This window comes from Salvia hispanica, chromosome 3 (genome assembly GCF_023119035.1).
Source record: "Salvia hispanica cultivar TCC Black 2014 chromosome 3, UniMelb_Shisp_WGS_1.0, whole genome shotgun sequence".
In the NCBI taxonomy this organism is placed as follows: domain Eukaryota; kingdom Viridiplantae; phylum Streptophyta; class Magnoliopsida; order Lamiales; family Lamiaceae; genus Salvia; species Salvia hispanica.
This window is the reverse complement of record NC_062967.1, coordinates 8,891,903-8,916,525: the sequence shown is the minus strand read 5'-3', so window position 1 is coordinate 8,916,525 and position 24,623 is coordinate 8,891,903. Positions and strand designations below refer to the sequence as shown.

The 24,623-nt window shown below is 34.3% G+C and overlaps 5 protein-coding genes across 6 annotated transcripts; 3 read left to right on the top strand and 2 right to left on the bottom strand.

Annotated features, from left to right (window-relative positions):
* The first annotated feature begins 15 nt into the window (after positions 1–15).
* On the top strand, positions 16–2,463 carry LOC125213094 (60S ribosomal protein L3-1). Its single transcript, XM_048113454.1, has 6 exons — positions 16–121; positions 485–585; positions 844–954; positions 1,151–1,455; positions 1,548–1,957; positions 2,051–2,463. The coding sequence occupies exons 2-6, from the start codon at positions 501–503 to the stop codon at positions 2,307–2,309; spliced, it is 1,170 nt and encodes a 389-aa protein (XP_047969411.1). The 5' UTR covers positions 16–121; positions 485–500; the 3' UTR covers positions 2,310–2,463.
* Positions 2,464–3,963: 1,500 nt separating this feature from the next.
* Positions 3,964–6,442, bottom strand: LOC125212879 (probable WRKY transcription factor 9). Of its 2 annotated transcripts, none has more exons than XM_048113163.1 (5): positions 6,229–6,442; positions 6,010–6,147; positions 5,609–5,905; positions 5,414–5,527; positions 3,964–4,863 (listed from the first exon to the last, which is right to left on the bottom strand). In XM_048113163.1, the coding sequence occupies exons 1-5, from the start codon at positions 6,400–6,402 to the stop codon at positions 4,207–4,209; spliced, it is 1,380 nt and encodes a 459-aa protein (XP_047969120.1). In that variant the 5' UTR covers positions 6,403–6,442; the 3' UTR covers positions 3,964–4,206. The 2 variants fall into 2 exon arrangements, with proteins under 2 accessions (XP_047969120.1, XP_047969121.1); XM_048113164.1 differs by having other exon boundaries at positions 6,010–6,140; positions 6,229–6,317.
* A 4,702-nt stretch (positions 6,443–11,144) lies between these two features.
* LOC125215123 lies at positions 11,145–15,515 on the bottom strand. The gene is made up of 5 exons (XM_048116445.1): positions 14,446–15,515; positions 13,592–14,355; positions 13,422–13,511; positions 11,746–12,441; positions 11,145–11,637 (listed from the first exon to the last, which is right to left on the bottom strand). Exons 1-5 carry the CDS (start codon positions 14,525–14,527, stop codon positions 11,512–11,514), a joined length of 1,758 nt encoding a protein of 585 aa, XP_047972402.1. The 5' UTR covers positions 14,528–15,515; the 3' UTR covers positions 11,145–11,511.
* A 4,020-nt stretch (positions 15,516–19,535) lies between these two features.
* On the top strand, positions 19,536–22,100 carry LOC125209334 (WD-40 repeat-containing protein MSI1-like). Its single transcript, XM_048108937.1, has 6 exons — positions 19,536–20,037; positions 20,467–20,793; positions 20,892–21,044; positions 21,282–21,406; positions 21,546–21,641; positions 21,742–22,100. The coding sequence occupies exons 1-6, from the start codon at positions 19,693–19,695 to the stop codon at positions 21,968–21,970; spliced, it is 1,275 nt and encodes a 424-aa protein (XP_047964894.1). The 5' UTR covers positions 19,536–19,692; the 3' UTR covers positions 21,971–22,100.
* Positions 22,101–22,664: 564 nt separating this feature from the next.
* LOC125211966 (mRNA turnover protein 4 homolog) lies at positions 22,665–24,621 on the top strand. The gene is made up of 8 exons (XM_048111941.1): positions 22,665–22,760; positions 22,840–23,005; positions 23,126–23,216; positions 23,334–23,392; positions 23,616–23,676; positions 23,921–24,011; positions 24,099–24,175; positions 24,277–24,621. Exons 1-8 carry the CDS (start codon positions 22,733–22,735, stop codon positions 24,391–24,393), a joined length of 690 nt encoding a protein of 229 aa, XP_047967898.1. The 5' UTR covers positions 22,665–22,732; the 3' UTR covers positions 24,394–24,621.
* Positions 24,622–24,623: the final 2 nt, after the last annotated feature.

Genomic DNA, 24,623 nt, shown 5'->3' with positions numbered 1-24,623 from the left:
TCCAAGCCCAACCCTTACTGCTGAAAAACAATAACCTGCCTATAAATAGAGAGATACCATCGAATTAGGGTTTTAGCTTAGGGCTGAGCCTCACTCTCTCCATCGCAGCAGCAGCATTCAGGTACTGTTCACATGCTTCCATTCTCTCGCATGGGTTTGCATCTCGTCTTTCCATTTTCATCATTTTGACGCAGATTTCTGATATGCAGTTTACACGTCTAGTAAAAATTGAAAGCAACGTTTATTTTAATAATTTGATAAGCGATGCAATCTATCCATTTGCTCAATTGGTTTTATGTTCTGTGTTTTTTAGAGGTTTGGATTTAATCACGATGCTTAATTCTCGAAATAAAACACGATTGTTTGATTTAATAAAAGAAGTTATAAATTGAGCGGATATGGAAGTAAATGCTCTGTCTTTATAAGAACTGGATGAATGTTAGCTGAAATGTTTTTGAATCTGAATGATTTGTCCCCTTTTCAGGTAAAAGAAGCGAAAAATGTCGCACAGGAAGTTTGAGCACCCAAGGCACGGTTCCCTCGGTTTCCTGCCGAGGAAGAGGGCTGCTCGCCATAAGGGAAAGGGTATGTCATTTCTTATGGTTAACGTTCATTCATAAAGCATTTCGTTTAGAATGTTCGATTACATTAGATATGATTTGTGAATTGGTATTGCTGGTATTACTAAATGTCTCACCTCACCTCACCCTTGTCCATTTTCTGATTTACCAAATGTGTGTTGTATAATGGATTAAATAATATATAACGTTTTCTGTGAATGTCTTTATATTGATTGTCTTTGTCCAATATCTGATTTTCATTGAATTTTCTTTGAGATTGCAGTGAAGGCTTTCCCCAAGGATGACCCAACCAAGCCGTGTAGGCTGACCGCCTTCTTGGGATACAAGGCTGGAATGACCCACATTGTCCGAGATGTGGAGAAACCTGGATCAAGTATGTATATCTTGCATTTGGATGTTCTTTATTTTATATTTTTTCTTTATATGTATTGTTAATCAGCTAAATCCATATATTTATGGGCTGTGATCTACACAAGCTGTATCAATCACTTGTCAATTGCTTTCATTGTTTTTCACTATAAGTGTTCAAAAAAGCCAATATCTTGACTAATTTGAAAATGATTATGCAGAGCTCCACAAGAAGGAGACATGTGAGGCTGTTACCATCATTGAAACACCTCCCATGGTTATTGTTGGAGTTGTTGGGTATGTCAAGACTCCACGTGGTCTTCGCTGCCTGAACACAGTCTGGGCCCAGCATCTCAGTGAGGAGATCAGGAGGAGGTTCTACAAGAACTGGTGCAAGTCCAAGAAGAAGGCCTTCTCTAAGTACTCCAAGAAATTGGAGACTGATGAGGGTAAGAAGGACATCCAGGCACAGCTGGAGAAACTGAAAAAGTACTCTTGTGTCATCCGTGTTTTGGCTCACACTCAGGTCTTTCTCTAGCTCCTTCAATATATAAAATTCAATAGTATGATCTTTTTATTGAATTAATCTTGTACTTACATGATGTTTGCACTCTGCAGATTAGAAAGATGAAGGGGCTGAAACAAAAGAAGGCACACTTGATGGAGATTCAGGTTAATGGTGGGACCATTGCTCAGAAGGTAGACTTTGCTTATGGCTTCTTTGAGAAGCAGGTCCCTGTGGATGCTGTTTTCCAGAAGGATGAGATGCTCGACATCATTGGTGTGACCAAGGGTAAGGGGTACGAAGGTGTTGTCACTCGTTGGGGTGTCACCCGTCTTCCCCGCAAAACCCATAGGGGTCTGCGCAAGGTTGCCTGTATTGGTGCTTGGCATCCGGCAAGAGTTTCCTTCACTGTTGCTAGGGCTGGTCAGAACGGGTACCATCACCGTACTGAATTGAACAAGAAGGTCTACAAGCTCGGTAAGGCAGGCACTGAAGAGCACACTGCCAGTACTGAGTATGACAGGTAATTTGATATTAATATTCTTCAAATTGAGAGAATGTGATATGAATATAAATGATTTGTATCTAATCCTTGTTTGAAACTGGATTTATGCAGGACTGAGAAGGATGTGACTCCTATGGGTGGCTTCCCTCACTATGGTGTGGTGAAGGATGATTACCTGATGATCAAGGGTGGAGTAGTTGGACCCAAGAAGAGGGTTGTAACCCTTCGTCAATCCCTCCTGAAACAGACTTCTCGTGTTGCGCTGGAAGACATCAAGCTCAAGTTTATCGACACCTCATCCAAGTTTGGACATGGACGGTTCCAGACAACCTCAGAGAAGCAGAAGTATTACAACCGGGTCAAGGCCTAAGAAGTATTTTGGAGGAATCCAAGTTCTTAGTATTTCTTTTACTGAGACAGTTTTGCTAGTTGTCTACATTTGCAACAACTTGTGTTTTAAAAATTTCTGTTTGCGACATTTTTGTGATTTCAAATCTTTTCAAGTGATGTTTTGTTTTCGTTTATGTTACTGACTTACTGTATTTCTTTTGCCATGCTTGATATCCTATATACATTTCAAGAAATTTATATATCTAGCTCATCTCAATGAATCTCTTCTAATAGTACTTTATTCCTATGAGTAACTAGTAGGAGTAGTATCTAGTTATAATTATCTATTGTTAATGGATACAATTTTACTACTAATATATTTCCCCCACAAAAGTGTCAATATATTTCTTTGCCATATAGAAATAGAGATGCATGTTTCATTTGTCTCAATGGCAAATCAAAGGGTTTAATATGATGCATTTATCTTACGAACAAATTTTGCACTTATCATATGGAAACATATAGTAGGAGTGTGACATTTTATCTTGATAAAGAAGTTGAAACATTTACATGGTACATATTTCGGGGTCTTCAAATTCAAAACTATTACTTGATATTATTGAAATACGAAAACTCAGAGTACTCCAGGCATCCTTACTTTGTTTTGAATAAGCACAAAACTCATGGTACTAATTCTATTTAATTAATAAATTAAATTCGCATGATCCTCTTTAAATATTAATTGGGCTGACCAAACAATACATGCTAGATTGGGCTACCGAAGTTCAGGCCCAAATCAAGTATCTAGATTACTAGTAGTATTGACAGTTCGTTTAATTTAGTTCTTAAACTCCATGAAAACTAAATTTTGTTGTGATTTGTGAAACTGAGTAAGTATCAAATAGTAACAGTTTTAACAATCAATCTTGTTACAGAATGACTGTTTTCGAAATCGCTACATCTTGACAAGGGTTATACTTTACAGATTATCGAGCGTAAACAAAATTTAAATATTGACAAAGCTTTTATTACAATGATTAAACCTGAAGAATTAACTTTAAATTTTAATTAATTTTTTCATTTTTATATCAAATAGTAGTCTGTTTTGCTTACTTGTTTTTTTTTTTTTTTTTTAGAATATTATTGAGGTGTTATGATGTGTTTGTAATAAGCTTTAAAATATCTTTATTGATTGTTTTAAACAGCTTACTAAATTGCTAAAACGCGCTCTAATATGTCCACTAGCTAGTATACTAATTGTATATTAACACTATTAAACCTTTATTAACACGTCGATAATTAATTACTACGTGTTACTGCTAATTTATCAAAGGACGTCGCATTAATTAGCCAATTGAGCAGAGCATATATAGGCTAATTACTTTCCTTTGAAATTGCCCACCTAATATTTTAGAAAAATATATAGCTCTTATATTATAAATCAACATCGTAATTAATTACTATTATATGAGTATATTTCATGTATAATGCTAGAAAAAAAAAGAAAAAAAGATCAAAAAGCAAGATGGGAAATTGCGAAATTAAAAATTATGCATGTGCAAGATAATTCATCCCTACTCATGTTCCAAGTAAAGTGACATTAAAAGTATCAGAAATTAAAATTAGGATCAGATCCAAATTTTTAGGAAAATTAACAAGAAAAATATGGACCAAGTTCTTAAACAATTTCTTGATTTTTACAACAGTCAAGGCTTCACATGGAACCTCCAGCTCACAGAAATATTATAAATCCCAGAAAAACATAACAGAATTTAATGTTCAGTATATATAATGTAATCAAATCCTCTAGATTGAGATAAAACCAATTACTACAAAAATATAGATAAAACCTGTCATCTAAATTTACATTAATTAATTCTGCAGGAAATGATACATTAATGTATTTAATTTAATGGAGTATATAAAATTTATATAAATTATTCAGTTGGTGATTGATGGATAGGGTTACTGCTTGATTCAAGAATCCAACTCTTATCCCCACCGCTCTCCCCATCTTTAGGGACTGTTTGGCTCTCTTTATTTATGAGTGAAGAAATTGCAGCTGCAACAGCAACCCTAAACTTAGGATCAGAAGTTATTGCACTCACATTTTCGGACAACGACGTCGTTTGGTCCAAATCCCCTCGATCTTGGTCTTGTAACAACCCATTGGGGCGAGGGAAAAGGTGGTTAGCAAGTGTTTCTCCATTGAAGTTTGGTGGTTTAGGGATCAAAGAATACCCTAATTGGGCCATGGAATTTGAAGAGCAAGGGTTGTTGGTGAGGTCCAAAACAATGCCCTTTGTGGGGTCATAGTAATTAGGGTTTAGGGGTCTTAGGTTTGGTATGAATGGTGAAGAGGGATTTATGACTAGAGGGCTATGAATGTTATTGTAATAAAGGGAATGTTGTTGATTTGAGGTTGGATGGAGTAGTTCGGAGTTGTGGAAGGGATTGTTCGCGTCGAACATCATGTATGGCGACGCTGCTGATGTTGTTGACGCCATCGCGGTTGCACCTACCGGAAGGGGATGGTTGTGTGTGCCTTCGTACGTTGTGATCAGTATCGATTTGTCCTCTAAACATCTTTGGACCTGCTTGTAAGAACGTATTAATTACACATAATTACAATCAATGTGATATAGTAATTTAAACAATTAACTCAACTGAACACAATTAGTGTATCTAATTATAGCTCATAAGTTTGATCATATTACAAGTGATCACAAATAGTTCCAAATCAAACCATCTCCATCGAAGTTGTAAAACCAACAACAATATTATCATTCTTATAATCTTTAATTATGAATAGAATAATTAATTAATGCTGCCTCAATAAAGTTTGTCTAAGGCCATAATGTTCATTCATGTTAATTCATACAACCACAATGAAAATAATAATGATATTTATATCAATTCTTCAAATTGATATAATAGTACATGCAATGCTACTAGTAGCTTTAACTAAGTATAAAATGATGTAAAAAATCTCAATATAGCGGAATGAAATGAGACACGATAGTAGTGTAGAATTTACTTATTAAATGGAGTATAATAAAAAATGAAATAGAAGATGTAATAACAACACACATTCCAAAATTTTAAAAAAAAATGAAATATTTAATTACAAAAATTATACTCCACCTGTTTTCTCACGGGGCATCCCGGAGCTACAGTGCAACGATAGTAGGCTCGAGGGCAAGGGTTTCCTTTAGCAATCTTCTGGCCATATTTTCTCCATTGACATCCGTCACTCATCTGATCAATTCACATGAAATCAATTTCAACTCATTAATATTCGATTAATCATAAAAAAAAATTAAAAAAATGTGAACCAACCGTAGCTGAATCACATCTTGCCCTGACAGAAACCCTAGCTCGTTTATTTGGTGGAGAATTGATATGATTCATAATTCCAGTCATGTTATTGCTATGCATCTGATTTTGAGCTGGCCTGAACGCCACCGTAGCCTCCTCCCTCTTCTCCGCCGCTTCGCCGCCCTCACTGCAGCTGCTCGCCACCCGCAGAGACAGCCACAGCCCGTCGTTTCCCGCGCCCTCCTCCTCCTCCGACGGCGATCTCCGAACGTCGTCGTTTTTGTGATTCTCGTTCATCGAGTAAATCATATCGGGATCCTAAATCAATTTGAAAAAATTACGAGAGCTATTTTCGAGAAATTAAAAAAAAGAAGGTAAACAACATGGATTGATTTCTCGCTACAAATCGTGTTTCAATTCACCTTGTTTCCGCTATTTTGCTGAATCATAGAGAATTTCGTCTGCAAATCAGTGTAATCCTTCATAGTCTTCTCCACTGCGTTTCGTAACTGTTTGTTCTCCTCTTTCACGCGATTCATCTTCATCTGCAGAACTGTAAGCTGGATCGAATTCCACACTGTTAAATTAACTCATACAACGACATGATTTCATCTCTCGATCCAACGAATTTGCGATTATACCTCTTGTGTGCTGGATCCTTGATCGGAATTTTGATCTGGAGCGCGATCACCAGGTGTTCGAGTATTTGACGATGGAGATTCGTCGAGTTTGTTTTGCTGTGCGTCGAGCTTGAGCGAGAGATCAGGTTCCATTGCTGCGGCGATTATCTCTTCTTCTCCTTCTTCTCTTGACATGGAGATGATGAAGAAGGATTTATGGAGTTTCTCTCTCTAGATAATGGTGCTGCTTTTGAGGCGCACAAGTCAATTAGCTCGTCGTTAAGTAGTAGTGATGAATAGAAGAACAATTAGAAATTGCAATTAACACGCATCTAATTTTTGACTTTAATCTTTTTTTTCTTGTTAATTACTCCTATAGTAATCAATAAAATGTCCCCATATTTAGGTGAAGCCAAATTATAAGTGTCCAATTTTTTAGAAAGGGAAAATTATCATAATTTCGGTTACACTTCTGGTTAATTCAATAACATTCAATTCAAATCATGCAAATTAAATTGTACTTGTACCGAAAATTTGGAAGTTGGATTTTTTTTCGACGCACAACTGTGGTTCGCAACTCACGTTGGCGCGGAAGCGGGACTGAGGCTATGTTTAAGCGCGACATAAGTATCATTTCATTAAATAAGTGACAAATAATCATAGGAATGTTATGGTAGCATAGTAAATTTATGATTTAACTTGCAAGAGAAAGTCGGGGAATTGACTTGAATGAAATTTTCCCTTTTGATATATAACATTCTTAATACACTATGGCATGTTTGGTAGGGGTGATAACTCATTTATGGATGAAAATCTATGAACAAATTTTATTTATAGATTTCCATTCATAGATGAGTTATCACCCCTACCAAACATGACCTAGTAATAGAGATCATCTTATTAAATAGAATTGTTATATAATCGTTGAAAAATTGGTCTTGTGAGATAATTGCAAATTGTAGTGAAGTTCAATTAATTTCGCATGATTTGAATAAGATTAATTTGAAGTCAACCTAAAGCAAGTTTTAATGGTAATTTTTTTTTTAAAAAAAAATTGATATTCTTAATATAGATTCTTATGTTGTCCTCTTGAAAATATTAATATACTTTTTTCATTCCGTTTCAATGGAGTCATATTTTTTTAGGATGTTTCATCGTAGTTATTTTTATATTGTGAAAAAATTATCTCATATTTATTCTCTTGATTTCTCTTCTATTTTATTCTATTTATTTAATATATTAAAGTCATATTTGATAGAGATGATAACTCATTTAAGGATGAAAATCTATGAATAAAAATATCACATTCAGTACCAAAAGAAAATGTCTTTATTAATAATAAAAATGAAGAAAAATGAGATTTGGGTATTATGTACATATAAAAATTGTGTATGACACATTTATATAAGATGAGTACGAAATCCTATATATATTTAGTAAAAACAGAATAATTTGGATCAGATCTGGAAATAGTCAACTGGAAGACCCTCCAACCTCTTTCCAATTTCCACTCTTCCTTGTTGAAATTCTCAATGTCCCAAATATATTTTACACATATTATATTCATCAACTTCTCCATTACTTCTGAATGATTTCAACTTGATTAATTAATTAAATTCGATTGGCTTCTCACATTCACACAATTTAAATTTAATTTATTGCATGCTTCTTTCTTCACGCTAGAGTTATAAATGCATATGTAGATCTTGAAATTAGTCTATGATTAATCACAATTGAGACTTATTAATTTACTAATATTGTTTAATTATTTTAATCAATGAATAATACTGTACAAAGAAATTCTATTGTTGAAAACTTGTAACCAAATTTCATAGGAGATCATTTGTATATAGTATTATATAAATTGTTTTATAAAAAAGGACTGATTATCATTATCGAATTAATTTCATAATGTTTGTTATGACTATGCAATATATTAATCTATCCACTATTGCTGGAAAGTGACGACGACAAAATCATTAAAAGTGTTAAATGGAATTGATTTTCCACTTCTAATATTATTTTTAATTATTTGATTTTAGTTGCATCAAAAAATGTACTAGTAACAAATATAATTAGTACTAGTAGTATTTCTTTCATTAAAAAAAATTGGAAAAAAACAAAAAAAAATCAATGAGAAATTTTGTAAATACCATAGAGACGTGGCTAGATCTGATTAGTTGAGTTTACGGATTGACTTAAAAGTGCAGCGTTGACTTGTGTAAAGCAAGTGTCGCTTCCACTAATTCTTTCAACTTGATTTCCAATTATTTAAAATTTAATTAACCGTCTAACTATATATAAAAATAGCACATAGTTTTTTGGGGAAGTTGCATTATTATTTAATAATATTTGAGTGATTTAGGGATCGTTGCATTAAATTGAACTTTAAACATCGATTCATTAACTATTTGATTATAATATGTAGAAATTAGTTTCGATTCGATCTGTTTGACCGAGGTTCCAATTTTTATAATTCACATCTCAACTTTATTAAATCTTGAAAGTGTATAGTTTCAAATAATAGTGATCCCACCCCAATCCAATTGGACCCAAAACACCTAGTTCTCGAATTAATTAAAGAATCAATAATCATATTTAAAATTATGTCTATGAATTTGCCAGAATTTGAGTAGTGATTTAGTATAGTATGAAAAATAAATATATTAATTAATCATGCAGGGGCAGTTTTAAATGTCGAAGTGTTTTGATAGTTAATTAAGAATTTAAGACCTATATTATTACTTATCTAAATCTTGCTTAATTAATTGGGTTTACTTACAACTCATTAAGTTGGCATGAACTAACACGCCCTACTAGGCTACCACTTGATTAAAATCACTTTTTTCAAAAGCAATAATGAATTTGCAGCCACGAAATCAAAGGTATATCGACGTTCTATTAAAGTATAATATTGACACTATTAATTTGTAAGGTTTGGGATGATAACAATGAAAGAATAAGAAAAAGATTATTAGACCAAAGAGTTGAATTAGACTTTAATTTCCTCACACTTGACCTCCTAACCTACCCTCTAGTATGTATATCGTGGTAGGTTGGTGGACTCTAATGAGGCCTTCTAATTGCAGATTTTTATCTTCGATTTATCAGAAGCAAAATAAAGTTAAAGACATCATTTTTGGTAGGGGTGGAAAACGGATGATTAGGTATCGGGTATACTCGCACATCGGCACATGACCCGATATGTTTCAGATTATTGGGTACCCGATACCCTATTACAGGTTCGGGTGCGAGATTGGGTACTATCCAAATATCCGGTTTACCAGATTTTAAATATTACTACTAGGTCTTTTGGGATGAGTAAGGATCATTCAAACATGTTCTAAATATAATTACGTGGATATTACTTGGGATTTTTCTCTTTATAGTGATTAGTTCATTTATTTATTTCAATTTAATGAAATGATTTATCCTGGTTTATACAAATAGGATAGATGGTCAACGAAAATATCCAACTGAATAGCCATACGTGTAGTATTTATATAAACTCATTAAACAATGTTAGAAAGATTGAGTAGTCAAAACAATTTGATCAATTGAATGATGGCATCTAGATTTATTTTCTCTAAAGAGAATGAGACAAAAAAATATTCTAACTTCTATTGGACTATTGGAGTTGTAACATACTACCAATCAACGGTTGACGCATTCCATTAATCCCATAGGTCTAATCCAGCTATAATCTATAATATTATTTAATGAATATTACATTTAAATATATATCTCCATTATAAAATATTGGGAATATCAATATATACGAGTAGTATATAGAACTACTCTATACCGATCTTAGAGTATTCAAAAATTTCTATAGTAATAATGACACTAGGGTTCGAATTTTTCTTCTTAGTAATAGAAGCTCGAAGATTTTGAATTTTTTTGGTTGAATTTTGTTAACAGGAAGTGGCTTTAATTATTCCACAAAAATTAAATCAACATGACATAAAATCTACATATCACTGCTTTATTAATTGATATTTTTGGGGTTTATTGGTAATTATACGTTGAAACAGATTGAGAACTGTAATTAGTCCTTGATTAAATGGTTAACAACAGTCTTAATTAAATCTAAGATCGTCATAAATTTCAATATGAGCCTATTGTGAGAGAGGTCCATAATGCTAAGTTGAAAATTGCGGTAAAGCCTTTTGTTGTTAGCTTTGGCCAAAGACCTAACTTACTCTACCACCTAACTAAGTCACCTTAGTTCTACGAAATAATATGCAGCTACATATATTTAGATATATAATCTATGTGGGCATTTTAATATGATTTACCAATGATGTGGTATCATCTAGGTTAGTGTTCGATTTGATGGATTAGATCATAAGATTACATTACGAAAATTGTTCTTAGATAGAGTCCTATACTGAATCTTGGGATAATATAACGTAAGATTAGTCTTGACTTATAAGTGTATACAAAACTAGTAAAAAATATTACTATAAGGCTTATAAGCTCTTACTTTTTTTTCTGTTTATAAATTTGGGACAAGATTTTCTCACTTTAGTGTTCTAGTATTAACAATTACTAGAAAACATGATATATGGTTGTGGTCTAATTAACAAATTATATACATGTGTTATAATTTACAAATTGTATGACTAGTGACTATATCAAACTTTATGGTCGGCCCAAAGTCTTGAAATGAGAAGTTTATCAATATTGTATGATTGTATTACAATTATTCTATATTACTGTAAAAGATTATCATAGTTCAATCAATATCTCTCAGAAAAAATTATACTTCATAAACCGTGAAAATGGGCTAAATAATTTCTCAGTTACATATTTTTAAACAATCGTTTTAATTAGAAACTCCATGCTTTTAAGCAGAGGAAGCAGCTGCTGACTGTTGACTAAACAAAATTCAAAAATACTGATATACACAAATGATGAGAAAATGAAGAAAAATGTATAAAACGGGATATGATTCATTTTTCCCCCAAACAAAAGAAATATATATCAATTGTTCAAAATATTACCCTATTTTGCATAAGGCAAACACTGTTAAGACCAATGCAAACATTAAATGAAAAAAAAAACTATTTCTATTCTCTTCACTAAAATCTTTTGTTGACCTTATGAAAAACTCTAAATCCCCACCATAAGAGCAAAGGGTCACTAGAAATCATCAGTAGATTATTCCTATCCCACTTCCACGAAACACCAAAACTACAAACGAACTCTACTTTGTGTCGCCAGCACCGTACTTTTTCCACAATCGAAACAAGAAAGAAAAAGGACCTCCGCAAAACAAAGATCTAAGTAGAAACCAGCACCTCAAGATTCCAGCTTAGTGTCGGAAGAACTCAATCCAGCAGAAATGCCCCCAATATGCGAGTTAAACAGAAAGGTTTTTGGCAGTGCTACTTTCAAGATTTTGTAGGATGGATTTGAACTGATGTGCTGTTCAACATACAAGTAACAATAATTTCAGTAACAGATACAAGTAATAAAAAAATATTCGGTATGAATAGAGGATGAAAATAAGTTCACTTCAGAGGCATCGAATACCTTGGTAATATCCTTAATGAAAGCACTGATTTCCTCTTCAGTAAGACCACCCTCATCATCCTCGGCATTTTCCTCCCATCCCAAAGAACGTAAGAGTGCAGTCTCTTTCTCCACTGGGAATATAAGGTCCAAGCTAGGGTGCACATGACAAGCATCATCCTTTTCCTCTCTGTCACCTGTGATCTCCGACAAATTCTCCTCGCCTAGGCTTTCATCTAAGGAAGTTTCACCAGCCTGAGAAGCATTAGCACACATAACATCCATATCAGAAGAGGATGGTGAAATTGCATTACTGATCTCCTGCATGGATGAGGAGTTTGCTGTTGGCGAATCAGAAGTAGAAGAAGAATCCTCCACAGACTTCTTCCTCATTGAGTTGAAAAATGCATTTCGGCTCTGAGCTTGGGAAGTGGGTTTCTTCTCCAGCACAGTAAATACAGGCTTGCGGGCATTGACTGGGTTGTTTGTTGAACCCCTAGTTACTGTGGATCCAGAAACAGCTGGAGCAGCAAGTGTAGAACTCACAAGTCTGCTACTTCTTGTTGGGCCCAAGGCATCCTTCAAAGCAGGAGCTGTGCCATTCTTTTCATGCACTGACTTGAGAATGTGGAGCTTCCCCGCATTTGATGCTTTTAAAACATCACCCTTCACAGGCCCAACAACCTTATGTTTCTGTTTATCTGAAGAACTCCAGGCCTGCGCATATAATAGCTTAGTTACAATTGACAATTTGACATCAATAACCAGAAGTGATCTTTTTCACACAACTCGTTTTCAATGAAGTAAAACTTGTAGTAACAAACTTTTACAATTCGGCTCAAATCATGGAATAATCAACAAGTATGGTGGCAAATGATACAAATGGTAATCAACAAGTATGGTGGCAAATGATACAAATGGTAATCAACAAGATGGTGGCAAATGATACAAATGGTAATCAATAAGTACGGTGACAAATGATACAAATGATGAATTCATCCTTACCACAAATATTAGTCTGCAAATCAGGGGCCCAAACAGTTAAACAATTGGTACAAACATTCTCACCAGTCCCCAACACACGTTTTTAGATAAGTGTAAGAAAAATATTGGACATTCCCTCTTTTAGAATATGCAATATCAACCGTCACAGTATTAGCCACTCGCCTAAATACTTTGATAAAATAAGATTCAACACTAAATAAAACAAAGTTGTCATGAAGACACGAAACCATTCTATGCATTCAAAAATCATCATTAATTCCATAAAACAGGATCTATTTATTATTATATCGCTCTAGAACTATATAATATCTCAACTGTCAGCCTCTCCACAGATTATACCTATCTTCAGTAAAATACAAGGCATTGGACATAACTCAAAAGAGAGAGTACTAGCCTCATACTCAAAAAAGAGCACCACATATATGCATCCACAAGATAATACTTTACATATGATATATTCAATAGTTAAATCATGCAGGTCGGAGCCTCTATTTTTTATGATCTGACTTTGATTCTGGCCTCTGGACATTCCTGAACAAGAATTTTATCATATCATTCTATTCATTTTACCCAACTTTAAAAAAGACACCAGTTATATTGAACTAATAAACAGTAGCAATCTTCCAAATTGATCTAGCAATTCTTCAAAGCACATTAACGATAAAAGGCAGATCATCTCTTAAATGTCTCACCAAAGATTTAGGCGCTGACGGCATCACAGGAATTAATTGCTTAGCTTGTTTGATAGCGAGTTCTTCAAGTCTCTGAGTTTCCACAGATAACTGCACAAAATAACATTTGGGTATCATCCTATGAGCAAATATACACAAAAACTTCTACAATATAAAGACAATAAACCCACCGATGGAGTAGTTTGACCACGATTAGGAGCCTGAGCTACTGCTTCTGCCATATTGAGACTGGTGCTTGAGCCCAAAGCCACAAATGTAGAACTTGGTGTAGCTTCCTGCCGCACGGGAGAGATGCCATTACTATTGCTTCCAACTCGAACAGGAACTTCAGCCAAAGCCGAAGTCCATTTCTCACCACTGACAACAGTTGAGGAGGAGCCTAAAGGTAAGCCCTGAATTGCAGAACTCAAACTAGGTGATGGGACTCTTCCAACCTCAGGCATAACTGTTCTTTCTTCAGCCAATGATGGGAAATCTTTTTCAATAAATGTTGTCTTCACCCCAGCCATGGAACTGCTCTGATCAAGTAAACCATGGGCTTTAGTTCCAAAACTAGTGCTTGAATCAGTTATAGCCTTCCTGTGCCATGTATCTACATTATTTCTAGAAACCATGGAATGAGAACGCCTGAACCCATCCCTCTCATATGTACTTAACAAGGTGGCTCCTGATCTATCTGATGAGTCCCGCCGCCACCGGTCTCCCATGATTGAGTTTCCCTTATCACGAAAATGATATGTACTCCTCGCCCAATCCTTATTATGTTGCTTGCCAAAACCACTATGAGACCCCAGATGACCAGAACCATTACTACTAGAACTTCGGCGAAAATATGAAGAGGTAGTTCTGTCAGAACTAAAAGATCGTCCAAAATCAAGACCATTACTATTCACAAATGACTTATTTCTTGCAAGCTTCAATGAGGTTTGATCATCTAAACGACAAAACAATCATCAGAAACTCAAAAAAAGGCAGGACTTGAAATGTTCGATAAAATAGATCACCATAAAAACAAAGATATTACCTGAATTTGATACCGAGCTGGCACCATTTGGACTTGCATTTTTCAACCATTCTGGTACAAAAGTGGGTTCACTTTTTTCCATAACTAGCACTAAACATTACTTACGTAATGACTTCGCATCCAATTTCGATCCCACTGCCAGTTATTGCCAGGCTACAACTCCCGGACAAAAATCAAACGGACATTGTCAAAAACGTTAGGACTAATCTCTATGCTAATAAATTCCCTTCACTTTATGTGATTAATCTCCACCTAACTACCCTAATTGCCTTCTCCGGTACTCATCAGCAAGAATGCCAACAAGGAATCCAAAAAATCATGAATTTAATCCGCAAGGACACACGTACTCAATTAAATCGACACGCACAATACGGGGAACTCGCCTTTTCTCTATCCAATATCTAGTCAATCAAGAGCTGTTCCACTCAATCAGTCAGCCAAAAACAAACTTATACACCTCTCAACTGCAGAAAAGGCTTGAGTAACAGCTTATATAGGCCTTGAAACTGAAAAATATTCAAGCCAACAACACCCAAGCATCTCAGCAGCAGGTAAATTAACAAACCGCACTAAATTTAACCCCAATCCCTCAGAAAGAATGTGATATAAGCATAGATGATCAAACCTATACCCTAAATTCCATCCACCAATTGAACACAAAATAATCCCTAGGGTTTGAGCAATCCAGCAACACGCAAAATACCCAAAAAATCAGAAACAGCCCTTGTATATATATATATATATGTATATCAATGACTAAAAATATAGACTGAGGCGGACTTTTCTGGATTGTAATTGAGAAACTGGAAATCTATACCCTCAAAATTGATGGATTTTAGATTGATGAAAACCCTACAGTCGCCGCCGCCTGAGTCATTGTATGTCGTTTCAGAGTCTGTAAAAAAATATGTGAATCGATTAATTGAATTTCCTAGAGAATCAAAACAAGTAACGCCTAATTTATCGCTCTTATTCTAACTGCGCATCAATGCGTGATGGATTCGAAGAGATTAAATCTGTGGAAATTTGACGAAAGAGATTTTTGTATGTTTATATGCGTTGGTATTTTGAGGAAGTTGAGTGTTTCTTGCTAATTACTATGAATGTCAGTTTATACCCCCTATTTTTTCTCTTTTTTTCCACATAATCTTATTCATAAAATATTTATATATAATATTTGGCTATTTGCTGTATTGATTTTGAAGGTGAGAGGATTTGTATCTATCATCTTATTCAACCAAATCTGAATTTTATTAATTTAAATTACATTTTATTGATTTTTGAATATGAATTTCGTGTTATGATATAGGAGATCTTCTATATGAACCCTCTCCATATTTAGAGATATTGTGACATCTCGAGAATAAAAATACGTTAACTTGGAAGAAATGAATTTAAGCTTCCAGTGTTTTTATCAAGTTTCATTAACTTCTTAATTAATAAAGATAATATCACATAGTATATCACTGTATGAAAATAAATAATAGTAGTGGATTTATTAATTAGTAGTATATTATTTGTATTGTGTTAAGAATAAAATGTAGAGTATTGGACAACTATACTGGTCCTAACTTCGTAACTAAAGCCAACCTGTATATAATTATAATCACGTTTGGATAATTTGGTGCATTTTTTAATATCATGACTTTGAAAACACCAACAACACACCAATGGTGACTTTGGAATGGTTGGATTCATCACAACGACTACGACACAATCGGTGTCACTGGCGGATCTAGAGGGGGGTCGCCTCCTCCGTGCGACTAATTTCCTCCTATCCGGAAGTAAAATTATCATGTCCGCCCCCTCCGTTTATCCTGACGTCGTCCCGAAAATTGAAAAAAATTATCATTTTCGCCCTAAACCAATCTACGAATATATATTCCGCCCCCTCCGTTTATGAATCTTGGATCCGCCACTGATCAGTGTAACATGCTGAAAATGAATTTGGTTAGTGAAATTTTATTCGTTGAGTAATATCAGATAAATTATTATATTGTACTATATTATTCATTAAATACACATCTTAAATTACAGAACATATGGTTGAAGATCGTTATATATGGCATGGCAAAACTTTTACTACTAAGTTTATTTTTTAAAATATTTTCTTACATAAAATCTTCAAACAATAGAAAATAAAAGAAAGTATTAGCGTGTGTTAACAGAACTAACGTCTTGCTTATGGCGGGACGGAGGAAGTATTACTTTGAATATTCAGAATGTAATTTCTCAATCCATTATACTAGTACTCCACTATTTATGAATCTCATAACACTTTTTCATTGTTCCTTAAGAAATAAGTAACACACGACCAAACTCTAGTGATTTGTTCACTTAAATATTCATATGATCCATTTTTATCTTGCATTTCTCCTATTTAATCCAATTTAATAGAGTACATAATTACTCCGTAAAAATACACAATTGAAACATATTTTGCATGTACATTTAAAAAAACATAACTTCATATCGGGCCATCCTTCGGGTTAATTTTTGGACCAACCCTATCAAGTTGGGGGTATTTAATTGAAGATTATTCGAGTCGTGGTTTCCTTTGGATTTATAATTTTTCCTCTGTACTCTTATAAAATGTCAAGCTTTTGCTTGTTGAAAGTGATGAGGAATTAGCGTAAAGTGATGCTTTTGCTAGTATCGCACCCGTGCTGTGCACGGTCAATTTTATTTTCTTCAAAATATGAGATATTTATTTTAAATAAAAAAATATTATTATGTGGATCTATAAGTGTAAATTTATTATAAACATATACTCACAATAATACATTTGATAAAAGTAGTAAATTTTATTAGTGTATAAACATTACTTATTCTTAAGAAATCTATTTTATAAAAAGATACTCCATTATAGTCGAGCTTCATGTATAGTGACCCTATACACTAAAAACCCTAACCTTAAAACCTAAATCCTAAACCCTTAGCTTTAAAATATACTCATCATGACCAACAAATGAGCCAAGTATCAATAAAATTTTCCCTCTGTCCCAGTTCAATTTTACTTTGTTAATCACTTATCTATTTTGAGGTTTTATATATGTATTCGATATTCGATATCTTACACTGGGTCGGCCTACTTGATAATCCTTACTGATAGTAGAGGTTTTTTTTACCTGAATCTTGGCTGTAAATATGTTTAAATGTTCATATCAAGAAAGTGTTTTACAATAGAGCTATGTGAACGGTAAACAAAAAAAAAATCTTGCTTGCATTCATCCAAGCATCTATTCACCCAATGGTAATATTTATTGGAGCCGAAGTAGTATTTTGTTGAAGCTATACTTGTAAAAAAAAGTTTAAATATGAACTAATATCAGTTAACAGAGAATGATCCTCCGAATAGGATTTAAAAGTGATAGTTTCATTATGATATAATTTAAAAATAGTTCTAACGTCACCAAATTATTTCTCACGACTTTAAGCTTTAAAATGGTCTTAGATGTACAAATTTTTTAAGTTACTAATTTCATTTTCATATACTACGATTTTTAAAATAAATAAGTATATATGTATATAACTATCTAAACAAATAAGTATATTTTTCTATTGAGAAATTGTAAGTTTATAACATTGTATTAAATACGTATGTTAAACTATACTTTGCAAGTTTAGGTACATAAAAAACGGAGCATTTCATATTATCAATTTGTTACAATTTTTTAATATTCTATTCATGCTTGAAATCATTCAAAATTATATGTATAGATTGTCAATTGATTGGTCCAAACTTCAAAGTGGCCATGGAATAGGTGGTTACATGATTTCTCAATAGGCATAAAAAAATTTATAACGTAAAATGCCTAAACTTTATTAGCTAATTAAAAACTTATTATTAAATCAATGGAAAACGCCTAAACTTTATTAGATAATTAAAAACTTATTATTTAATTTTCCAGTATTAATAATATTGAATGGAAAGTGTGAAATGATTCAAAGCATGGGAAGGCAACGTCTATATTATAGTTTTCATTCTTAAATGTCTACATTATAGTATCTAAATTATATATTTAAGCTTAAATTGTAATTCCATAAATATCCCAAAACTCTCCTTAGTAATTTCATAAATACCCCCAAAACTCCCCCTTTACATATGTATAGATAATGATATTAATAAGGACTTAATTTGGGGAAAAAACAGTATAACTTATAGTGTTGTTTGACCAAGATAGTAATAATTAAAAAAGTCACAAAATTAAGATCAAAGTAAACTGAACTGCCTGCTATAGCAATTCTAACCAAATGCGTAAGATGATTGATATGTGGGAATAGTCACCTCCAAATATGTAAAATTTAATCAATTCTTGCATTGGACATGCATTCAAATGTGTTTTGATTAAGATGGTGAAATTTGATTATCACTTTTTTATATCTGATAAAATTTGAACAAATATAACCTGGCCATTTGTTATATCCACGATAAAACATTTACATATTTTTAACATTATTTTTAAAAAGACAATTTTTTATGTAAATTATAAATTATTTGTATTGTAATTTCAGAAGCCGGCTGTTAAAACCATGAATTTTAACATTTTTCTCGTAATAAAAAATTTATACTATTCCTTACTTATAATATGTCGTTGATTTGACGCACACATGTTTCAAATCGATGACGTGATGAAGTTAAATGTGTTAAAAAAAATGTGAAAAAAAAACACTTGCTATCGTTAAAATTTTCAAATGTCACATAAAATTCAATTTCATGATGATTAGACTCCTTGAAAAATAAAAATAAAATACTACTCCCTCCTCCATTCACGAAAAATAGTCTCAGTTTGTCATTTTGAAAAGTCTAAAAATATATTTTCATTTCTGAAAATGAAAAATTTATCTCCTATATTTTATTTACTTTTTTTTATATTTATCTCTTTTATTTTATTAATTTTTAATTAAAACTCATGCCATATTTGAATTAGTAATAGGGCCGAACAATTTACTCTTTAAAATTGAAACTGCGATCGCCTCTTAGAATAGCCCAAAATAGGGCCCAACCAAACATTTCCCCCCAAATTCACATTTCCTCTGCAATAAATTAATTAATCTCACAAAAAAATCACACTTTATTAAGGAGAAAAAAGAGTTGAGAAATCCAATTCCCTCCAATTCTCCCCCAAAACCCTCCACACCCGGGTAAAATTCAAACCAGAATTCCTCCGATAACTGCAGTAGAGCACGAAGTGAATCACAAATCCGCGCAATTCGCCGCATTCCGCGACGAAATTCGAAGTGAAAATGGAGAAAGACGACGACGAGATGAGGGGGGAGATAGAGGAGCGGCTGGTGAACGAGGAGTACAAGATTTGGAAGAAGAACACACCGTTCCTCTACGATTTGGTCGTCACTCACGCGCTCGAGTGGCCGTCTCTGACCGTGGAATGGCTGCCCGACCTGGAGGAGCCGCCGGGCAAGGACTACTCCGCCCAGAAGATGATTCTCGGCACCCACACCTCCGAGGATGAGCCCAATTACCTCATGCTCGCCAGGATTCAGCTGCCGCTCGAGGACTCCGAGAACGATGCCCGCCATTACGAGGACGAACGGTCTGAATTCGGTGGATTTGGTTCCGCCAGTGGCAAGGTGCCTCTTTTAATTTTTTCTATTTTCGTTTCTTGAATTGGGGGAAATGCTGTTGTACTTTGTGTTCTGATGATTGGACTTCCATTTGATGGGGTTTGGGGAATTAATTGTGGATTTTGTTTTTCTGGATCTTAATATTTTTGGTTGGAATTGGGGAAGCTAAGATGAGATTAGAGAATGTAAGAGTCCTTAAAAACTACATATCATTTAAGAGCCTTGATTTCTTGCTGTTGTAGACTTGCATCTCTTTTTATGTGTTTGTGTAACTCTTTTAATTGTTCAGTAAAATATAAATAACAATCTTAATTTGGTGTGGTAATATCTCAGGGAGTGATTTAGGTCGTAGTTAAAGTTTAATTTAAATGCAGCAATATTTATATGTAACTTACTATGATTTTAAGTCTGTACTTGTTTTAATCCTTTTTGCAGGTTCAAATTATCCAGCAAATAAATCACGACGGGGAGGTCAATCGGGCCCGTTACATGCCCCAAAATCCGTTTATTATTGCTACCAAGACTGTTGGTGCAGAAGTTTATGTTTTCGACTATAGCAAACATCCATCCAAGCCTCCCCTAGACGGTGCGTGTAACCCTGATTTGAGGCTAAGGGGCCACAACTCTGAAGGGTATGGTTTATCGTGGAGTCAGTTCAAGGATGGTCATCTTTTGAGTGGTTCGGATGATGCCCAAATATGTTTGTGGGATATAAATGCAACTCCAAAGAATAACGCTCTAGATGCAATGCAAATATTTAAGGTATTCAAACAGAATCGAAGCTAGAGTTTTATGTTCTTGGCCATAATCAGCACCACTGATTTTTATTTGGAATCTTTAATTTCATCGTTCATAAGCAGATTCATGAAGGTGTTGTTGAAGATGTGGCATGGCACCTCAGGCACGAATATCTGTTTGGTTCGGTTGGAGATGACCAGCATCTGCATATATGGGATCTCCGTTCTCCCTCAGTCAACAAGCCAATACAATCTGTACTTGCCCATCAAGGCGAGGTTGGTTTCATGATTAGCATACTGATTAAACTAAAGAACAAATATGATCAAGTTTACTGTACATCAACATGTTTAGAGTATTAGGGTAATCAAATACTCCACCTCCTACCTCAAACTACTTATCAATGTGGTGTGATCCTATTTTTGGATAAACGTACACTTTAATTACATAGTTCAGCTGCTTTTGATCTGGTAATTGTAGTCTTCAACTGTGTGTTTTCAACGATGTTTTTATAGGTAAACTGTTTGGCTTTCAATCCTTTTAACGAGTGGGTTCTGGCGACCGGTTCCACTGATAAGACCGTCAAGTTATTTGACATGCGAAGGATTTCTACTGCACTACATACATTTGATTCTCACAAGTAAGCAGTTCTTATGCCTATGGTTTAACAATCAAAAGAGATATAATTACTGTATATCCATGTTCGAAAAGATTTTTGCCTTGATAGAAGTGTGGCCAAAATATGTTGTTTGCTTAAACCTGCTGCAATCGCTCTGCAGGGAGGAGGTTTTTCAGGTCGGATGGAACCCAAAGAACGAAACCATCTTAGCTTCGTGTTGTCTTGGTAGGAGACTGATGGTCTGGGATCTCAGCAGGTATATTTCTCGTTAACAGTTCCATGCTTCTCCCTTGATCGAGCAAAAGCTGGTTTCACCATGATGATGCATGCTGATGTGGTTACTCATGCCTTGACAGGATTAATGAAGAGCAGTCATCGGAGGATGCTGAGGACGGACCACCAGAGCTCGTATTCATTCATGGCGGGCACACTAGTAAAGTATCCGATTTCTCATGGAACCCTTGTGAAGACTGGGTTGTTGCTAGTGTGGCGGAGGATAACATACTTCAAATATGGCAGATGTCTGAGAACATCTACCACGATGAAGATGATCTGCCAGGCAACGACGCCATGAAAGGCTCCTAGTTTCAGTTTTTTCGACTCGATGTAGCCTGTTTAGCTCTTCAAAATATTCTGTGTTTCTTCCTATGGCTGTGTTGCACCATTTAACTATCGCTTTTAACTTATGAGAACAATTTCAAGTATTTTTGCTACATATTTGAACCTTTTTGTAATATAAAATGAAAAGGGAATTGTCTATTTCTCTATATTTAAGAGTGCAATTTCTGAAAAAACTAAAATTGTGATAATTGTGAGCACAGCCATACATGGTTAAGCCTACTGAAAGCAAATAACATCATTGCATAAAATTTCAAGAGCCCTAATTCTAACATGAAATACATACGAAAAAAGAATAGAATTGTTTTAGAATATTATCAATAAATATACAATTGCCCCGAGACAGCCCTAATAAAATCATCATATAGTTGTTTACCATTTTTTCTATAAAACAGCCTTGATAGAATGCTAGCCTGCTAGATAATAGTGTATTGAATCCCGGACAAAGGTCACGGGTTCGAGTCCACCTTTTAAAATTTATGTTTATTTGCCAATAAAAAAATGCATTTAATGGGACCTAAAATTAATGTAAATTATTGTAATAATTAAATAAAACAACGAAAAAGGATGATAAAATACTTAAAATTTGAAATTTGTTGGTGTGTTAGGCCCAAAACAAAAAACTGGGTTGGGCCCAAAACAAAAACAATAAAGCGCAGCAAACACTCCGTCGTCTCAACGAAGACTTTAACTAGGGTTTTAGCATTCTCGTTGAAGCTCTGAGAAAACATGCCTAAATCAAAGCGCAATCGCCCAGGTTTGCTTTTTATACTCTCTACTATGTCTGCTTTATTATGCTTTTCATGTTTTATCTGAATTGTTGATTGATTTTGCAGTGACTCTGTCAAAGACAAAGAAGAAGGGAAAGGAGCATAAAGAGAACGTGTTGAATACCATACGCGATTCCGTTGACAAGTACGAGTCCGCCTATGTTATCGCTTTCGAAAACATGAGGAATCTCAAGTTTAAGGGCTTCAAAGAGAAGTTGAAGTCTTCCAGCAGGTAACCAAGCTCTCCCCATTGTTGGATTTTGGTTTATGATAAGAATTTGATTATTTCTCGTGATTTGCTTTTGATTCTGCTGGCGATATGAATGAATTTCTCTTCAATTTTTGTTTTCAGATTTTTTCTTGGCTCAAACAAAGTTATGCAAGTTGCATTAGGTAGGTCTGCTTCTGATGAGATTAGGCCTGGACTGCACAAGATTTCAAAGGTAAGGAATTTTCAAATTTCTTCTTGTTTGGGTGTGTGATGTTCCTGTGCTGTATACATACTAGTAGTATATTTTATACTGTTCTTTTCTAATTCATTAGCTCTTCATTTTGTGCAGCTTCTTCGTGGGGATACTGGGCTCTTTTTAACTAATTTGCCAAAAGAAGAAGTGAAGAGGTACGTCTGAGCTGAAGAATGATTTTTCAATCTCGAGAAGATGTTTTTTTGTAAATGGTAGCTTAATAAGAATCATTTTAATGTGAACAGTCAAAAGCTCTTACTATGCTCTTGAGGATGTATATTCTGTATATACTTGTCTATTTTTACTTGTGAGGAAACAAGATGAGTTGAGCAACTTAATCATCACATTCATGTTCCTAACCCCATTGGCTTTTTGCAGAATATTTGATGAATATGAAGATTATGACTTTGCTAGAACTGGAACTGTTGCCACAGAAAAGGTATAGGCATTCAACTTAATGGGCATATACTTAGATGAATGCTGACTATTATGTAGATCCTGTCATGTACACCTCATTTTTTATTTTATGGATTTTGATGGGAGCTCATTTCTCAAATCATATTTTCTTTTCTTGCTTATGAGAACATCAAATTACTCATCCTGCAGTTTATGCCATTCTCTTATTTGAGTTATCTAAAGTGCAGATCAGTAGGAATTTATGTTATTTTACTTTGTGTTTGCAGGTGGAGCTCAATGAAGGTCCTCTTGATCAGTTCACACATGAAATGGAGCCTTTCTTGCGCAAGCAGGGGATGCCTGTTCGATTGAATAAAGGTTTGCATTTCTTCCATGTTAGTCTATGATAATAGTACTCCCACCTGCATGTACATGCTTGCTAATTTCAACTCTGTGTGGTTTCAGGAGTAGTAGAGCTTGTTTCAGACTTTGTTGTATGCGAAGAAGGAAAACAATTATCACCCGAGTCAGCCAGGATACTGGTTAGTATATATCCTACACTAGTCATGAAACTTGCTGCTACAGAGTGTGGATTCTGTATAGATTCAGACACTAACTGTTCTGTTTGTTCAATTGTCTACAGCGCCTCTTGGAAATTAAGATGGCCACTTTTAAACTCCACTTAATATGTCGTTGGAGTTCCGATGATTTTGAGATTTATAGAGAAGGTTTGGAAGATTCAGACATTGAATCCTCGTAGAATCATGGGACAGCCTTGTTTGGGATAATTTTGATTCTGCTGTTGTACCCTTGAGGTTGTGTTCCAAATTTCAAGTCGAAGATGTGGAGATCTGCAAACCAACTTTGATTTTTGGTTTTTATCTTTTAGAGATTTATGTATTATTAACAGGCTGAAAAATCTTTCAATTTTGTTTAATTGCTGGAACATTGAGTGTATCCTATTTGAAAATATGTCTTGCTCATTATATA

Bases quoted from the DNA above. Each gene is read 5' to 3' on its own strand.
- LOC125213094 (XM_048113454.1), top strand. From the start codon at position 501: ATGTCGCACAGGAAGTTTGAGCACCCAAGGCACGGTTCCCTCGGTTTC. The intron at 586-843 runs GTATGTCATTTC...TTGAGATTGCAG, and splicing joins TGCTCGCCATAAGGGAAAGG to TGAAGGCTTTCCCCAAGGAT. The intron at 955-1,150 runs GTATGTATATCT...ATGATTATGCAG, and splicing joins TGTGGAGAAACCTGGATCAA to AGCTCCACAAGAAGGAGACA.
- LOC125211966 (XM_048111941.1), top strand. From the start codon at position 22,733: ATGCCTAAATCAAAGCGCAATCGCCCAG. The intron at 23,217-23,333 runs GTAAGGAATTTT...CATTTTGTGCAG, and splicing joins GACTGCACAAGATTTCAAAG to CTTCTTCGTGGGGATACTGG. The intron at 23,677-23,920 runs GTATAGGCATTC...TTGTGTTTGCAG, and splicing joins GAACTGTTGCCACAGAAAAG to GTGGAGCTCAATGAAGGTCC.
- LOC125209334 (XM_048108937.1), top strand. From the start codon at position 19,693: ATGGAGAAAGACGACGACGAGATGAGGGGGGAGATAGAGGAGCGGCTG. The intron at 21,045-21,281 runs GTTGGTTTCATG...ATGTTTTTATAG, and splicing joins TACTTGCCCATCAAGGCGAG to GTAAACTGTTTGGCTTTCAA. The intron at 21,407-21,545 runs GTAAGCAGTTCT...ATCGCTCTGCAG, and splicing joins CATACATTTGATTCTCACAA to GGAGGAGGTTTTTCAGGTCG.
- LOC125215123 (XM_048116445.1), bottom strand. From the start codon at position 14,527: ATGGAAAAAAGTGAACCCACTTTTGTACCAGAATGGTTGAAAAATGCA. The intron at 14,356-14,445 runs GTAATATCTTTG...TTTGTCGTTTAG, and splicing joins CAGCTCGGTATCAAATTCAG to ATGATCAAACCTCATTGAAG. The intron at 12,442-13,421 runs GTGAGACATTTA...TTATATGCGCAG, and splicing joins CGTCAGCGCCTAAATCTTTG to GCCTGGAGTTCTTCAGATAA.
- LOC125212879 (XM_048113163.1), bottom strand. From the start codon at position 6,402: ATGTCAAGAGAAGAAGGAGAAGAAGAGATAATCGCCGCAGCAATGGAA. The intron at 6,148-6,228 runs GTATAATCGCAA...AATTCGATCCAG, and splicing joins AAGGATCCAGCACACAAGAG to CTTACAGTTCTGCAGATGAA. The intron at 5,528-5,608 runs GTTGGTTCACAT...TGAATTGATCAG, and splicing joins CAAGATGTGATTCAGCTACG to ATGAGTGACGGATGTCAATG.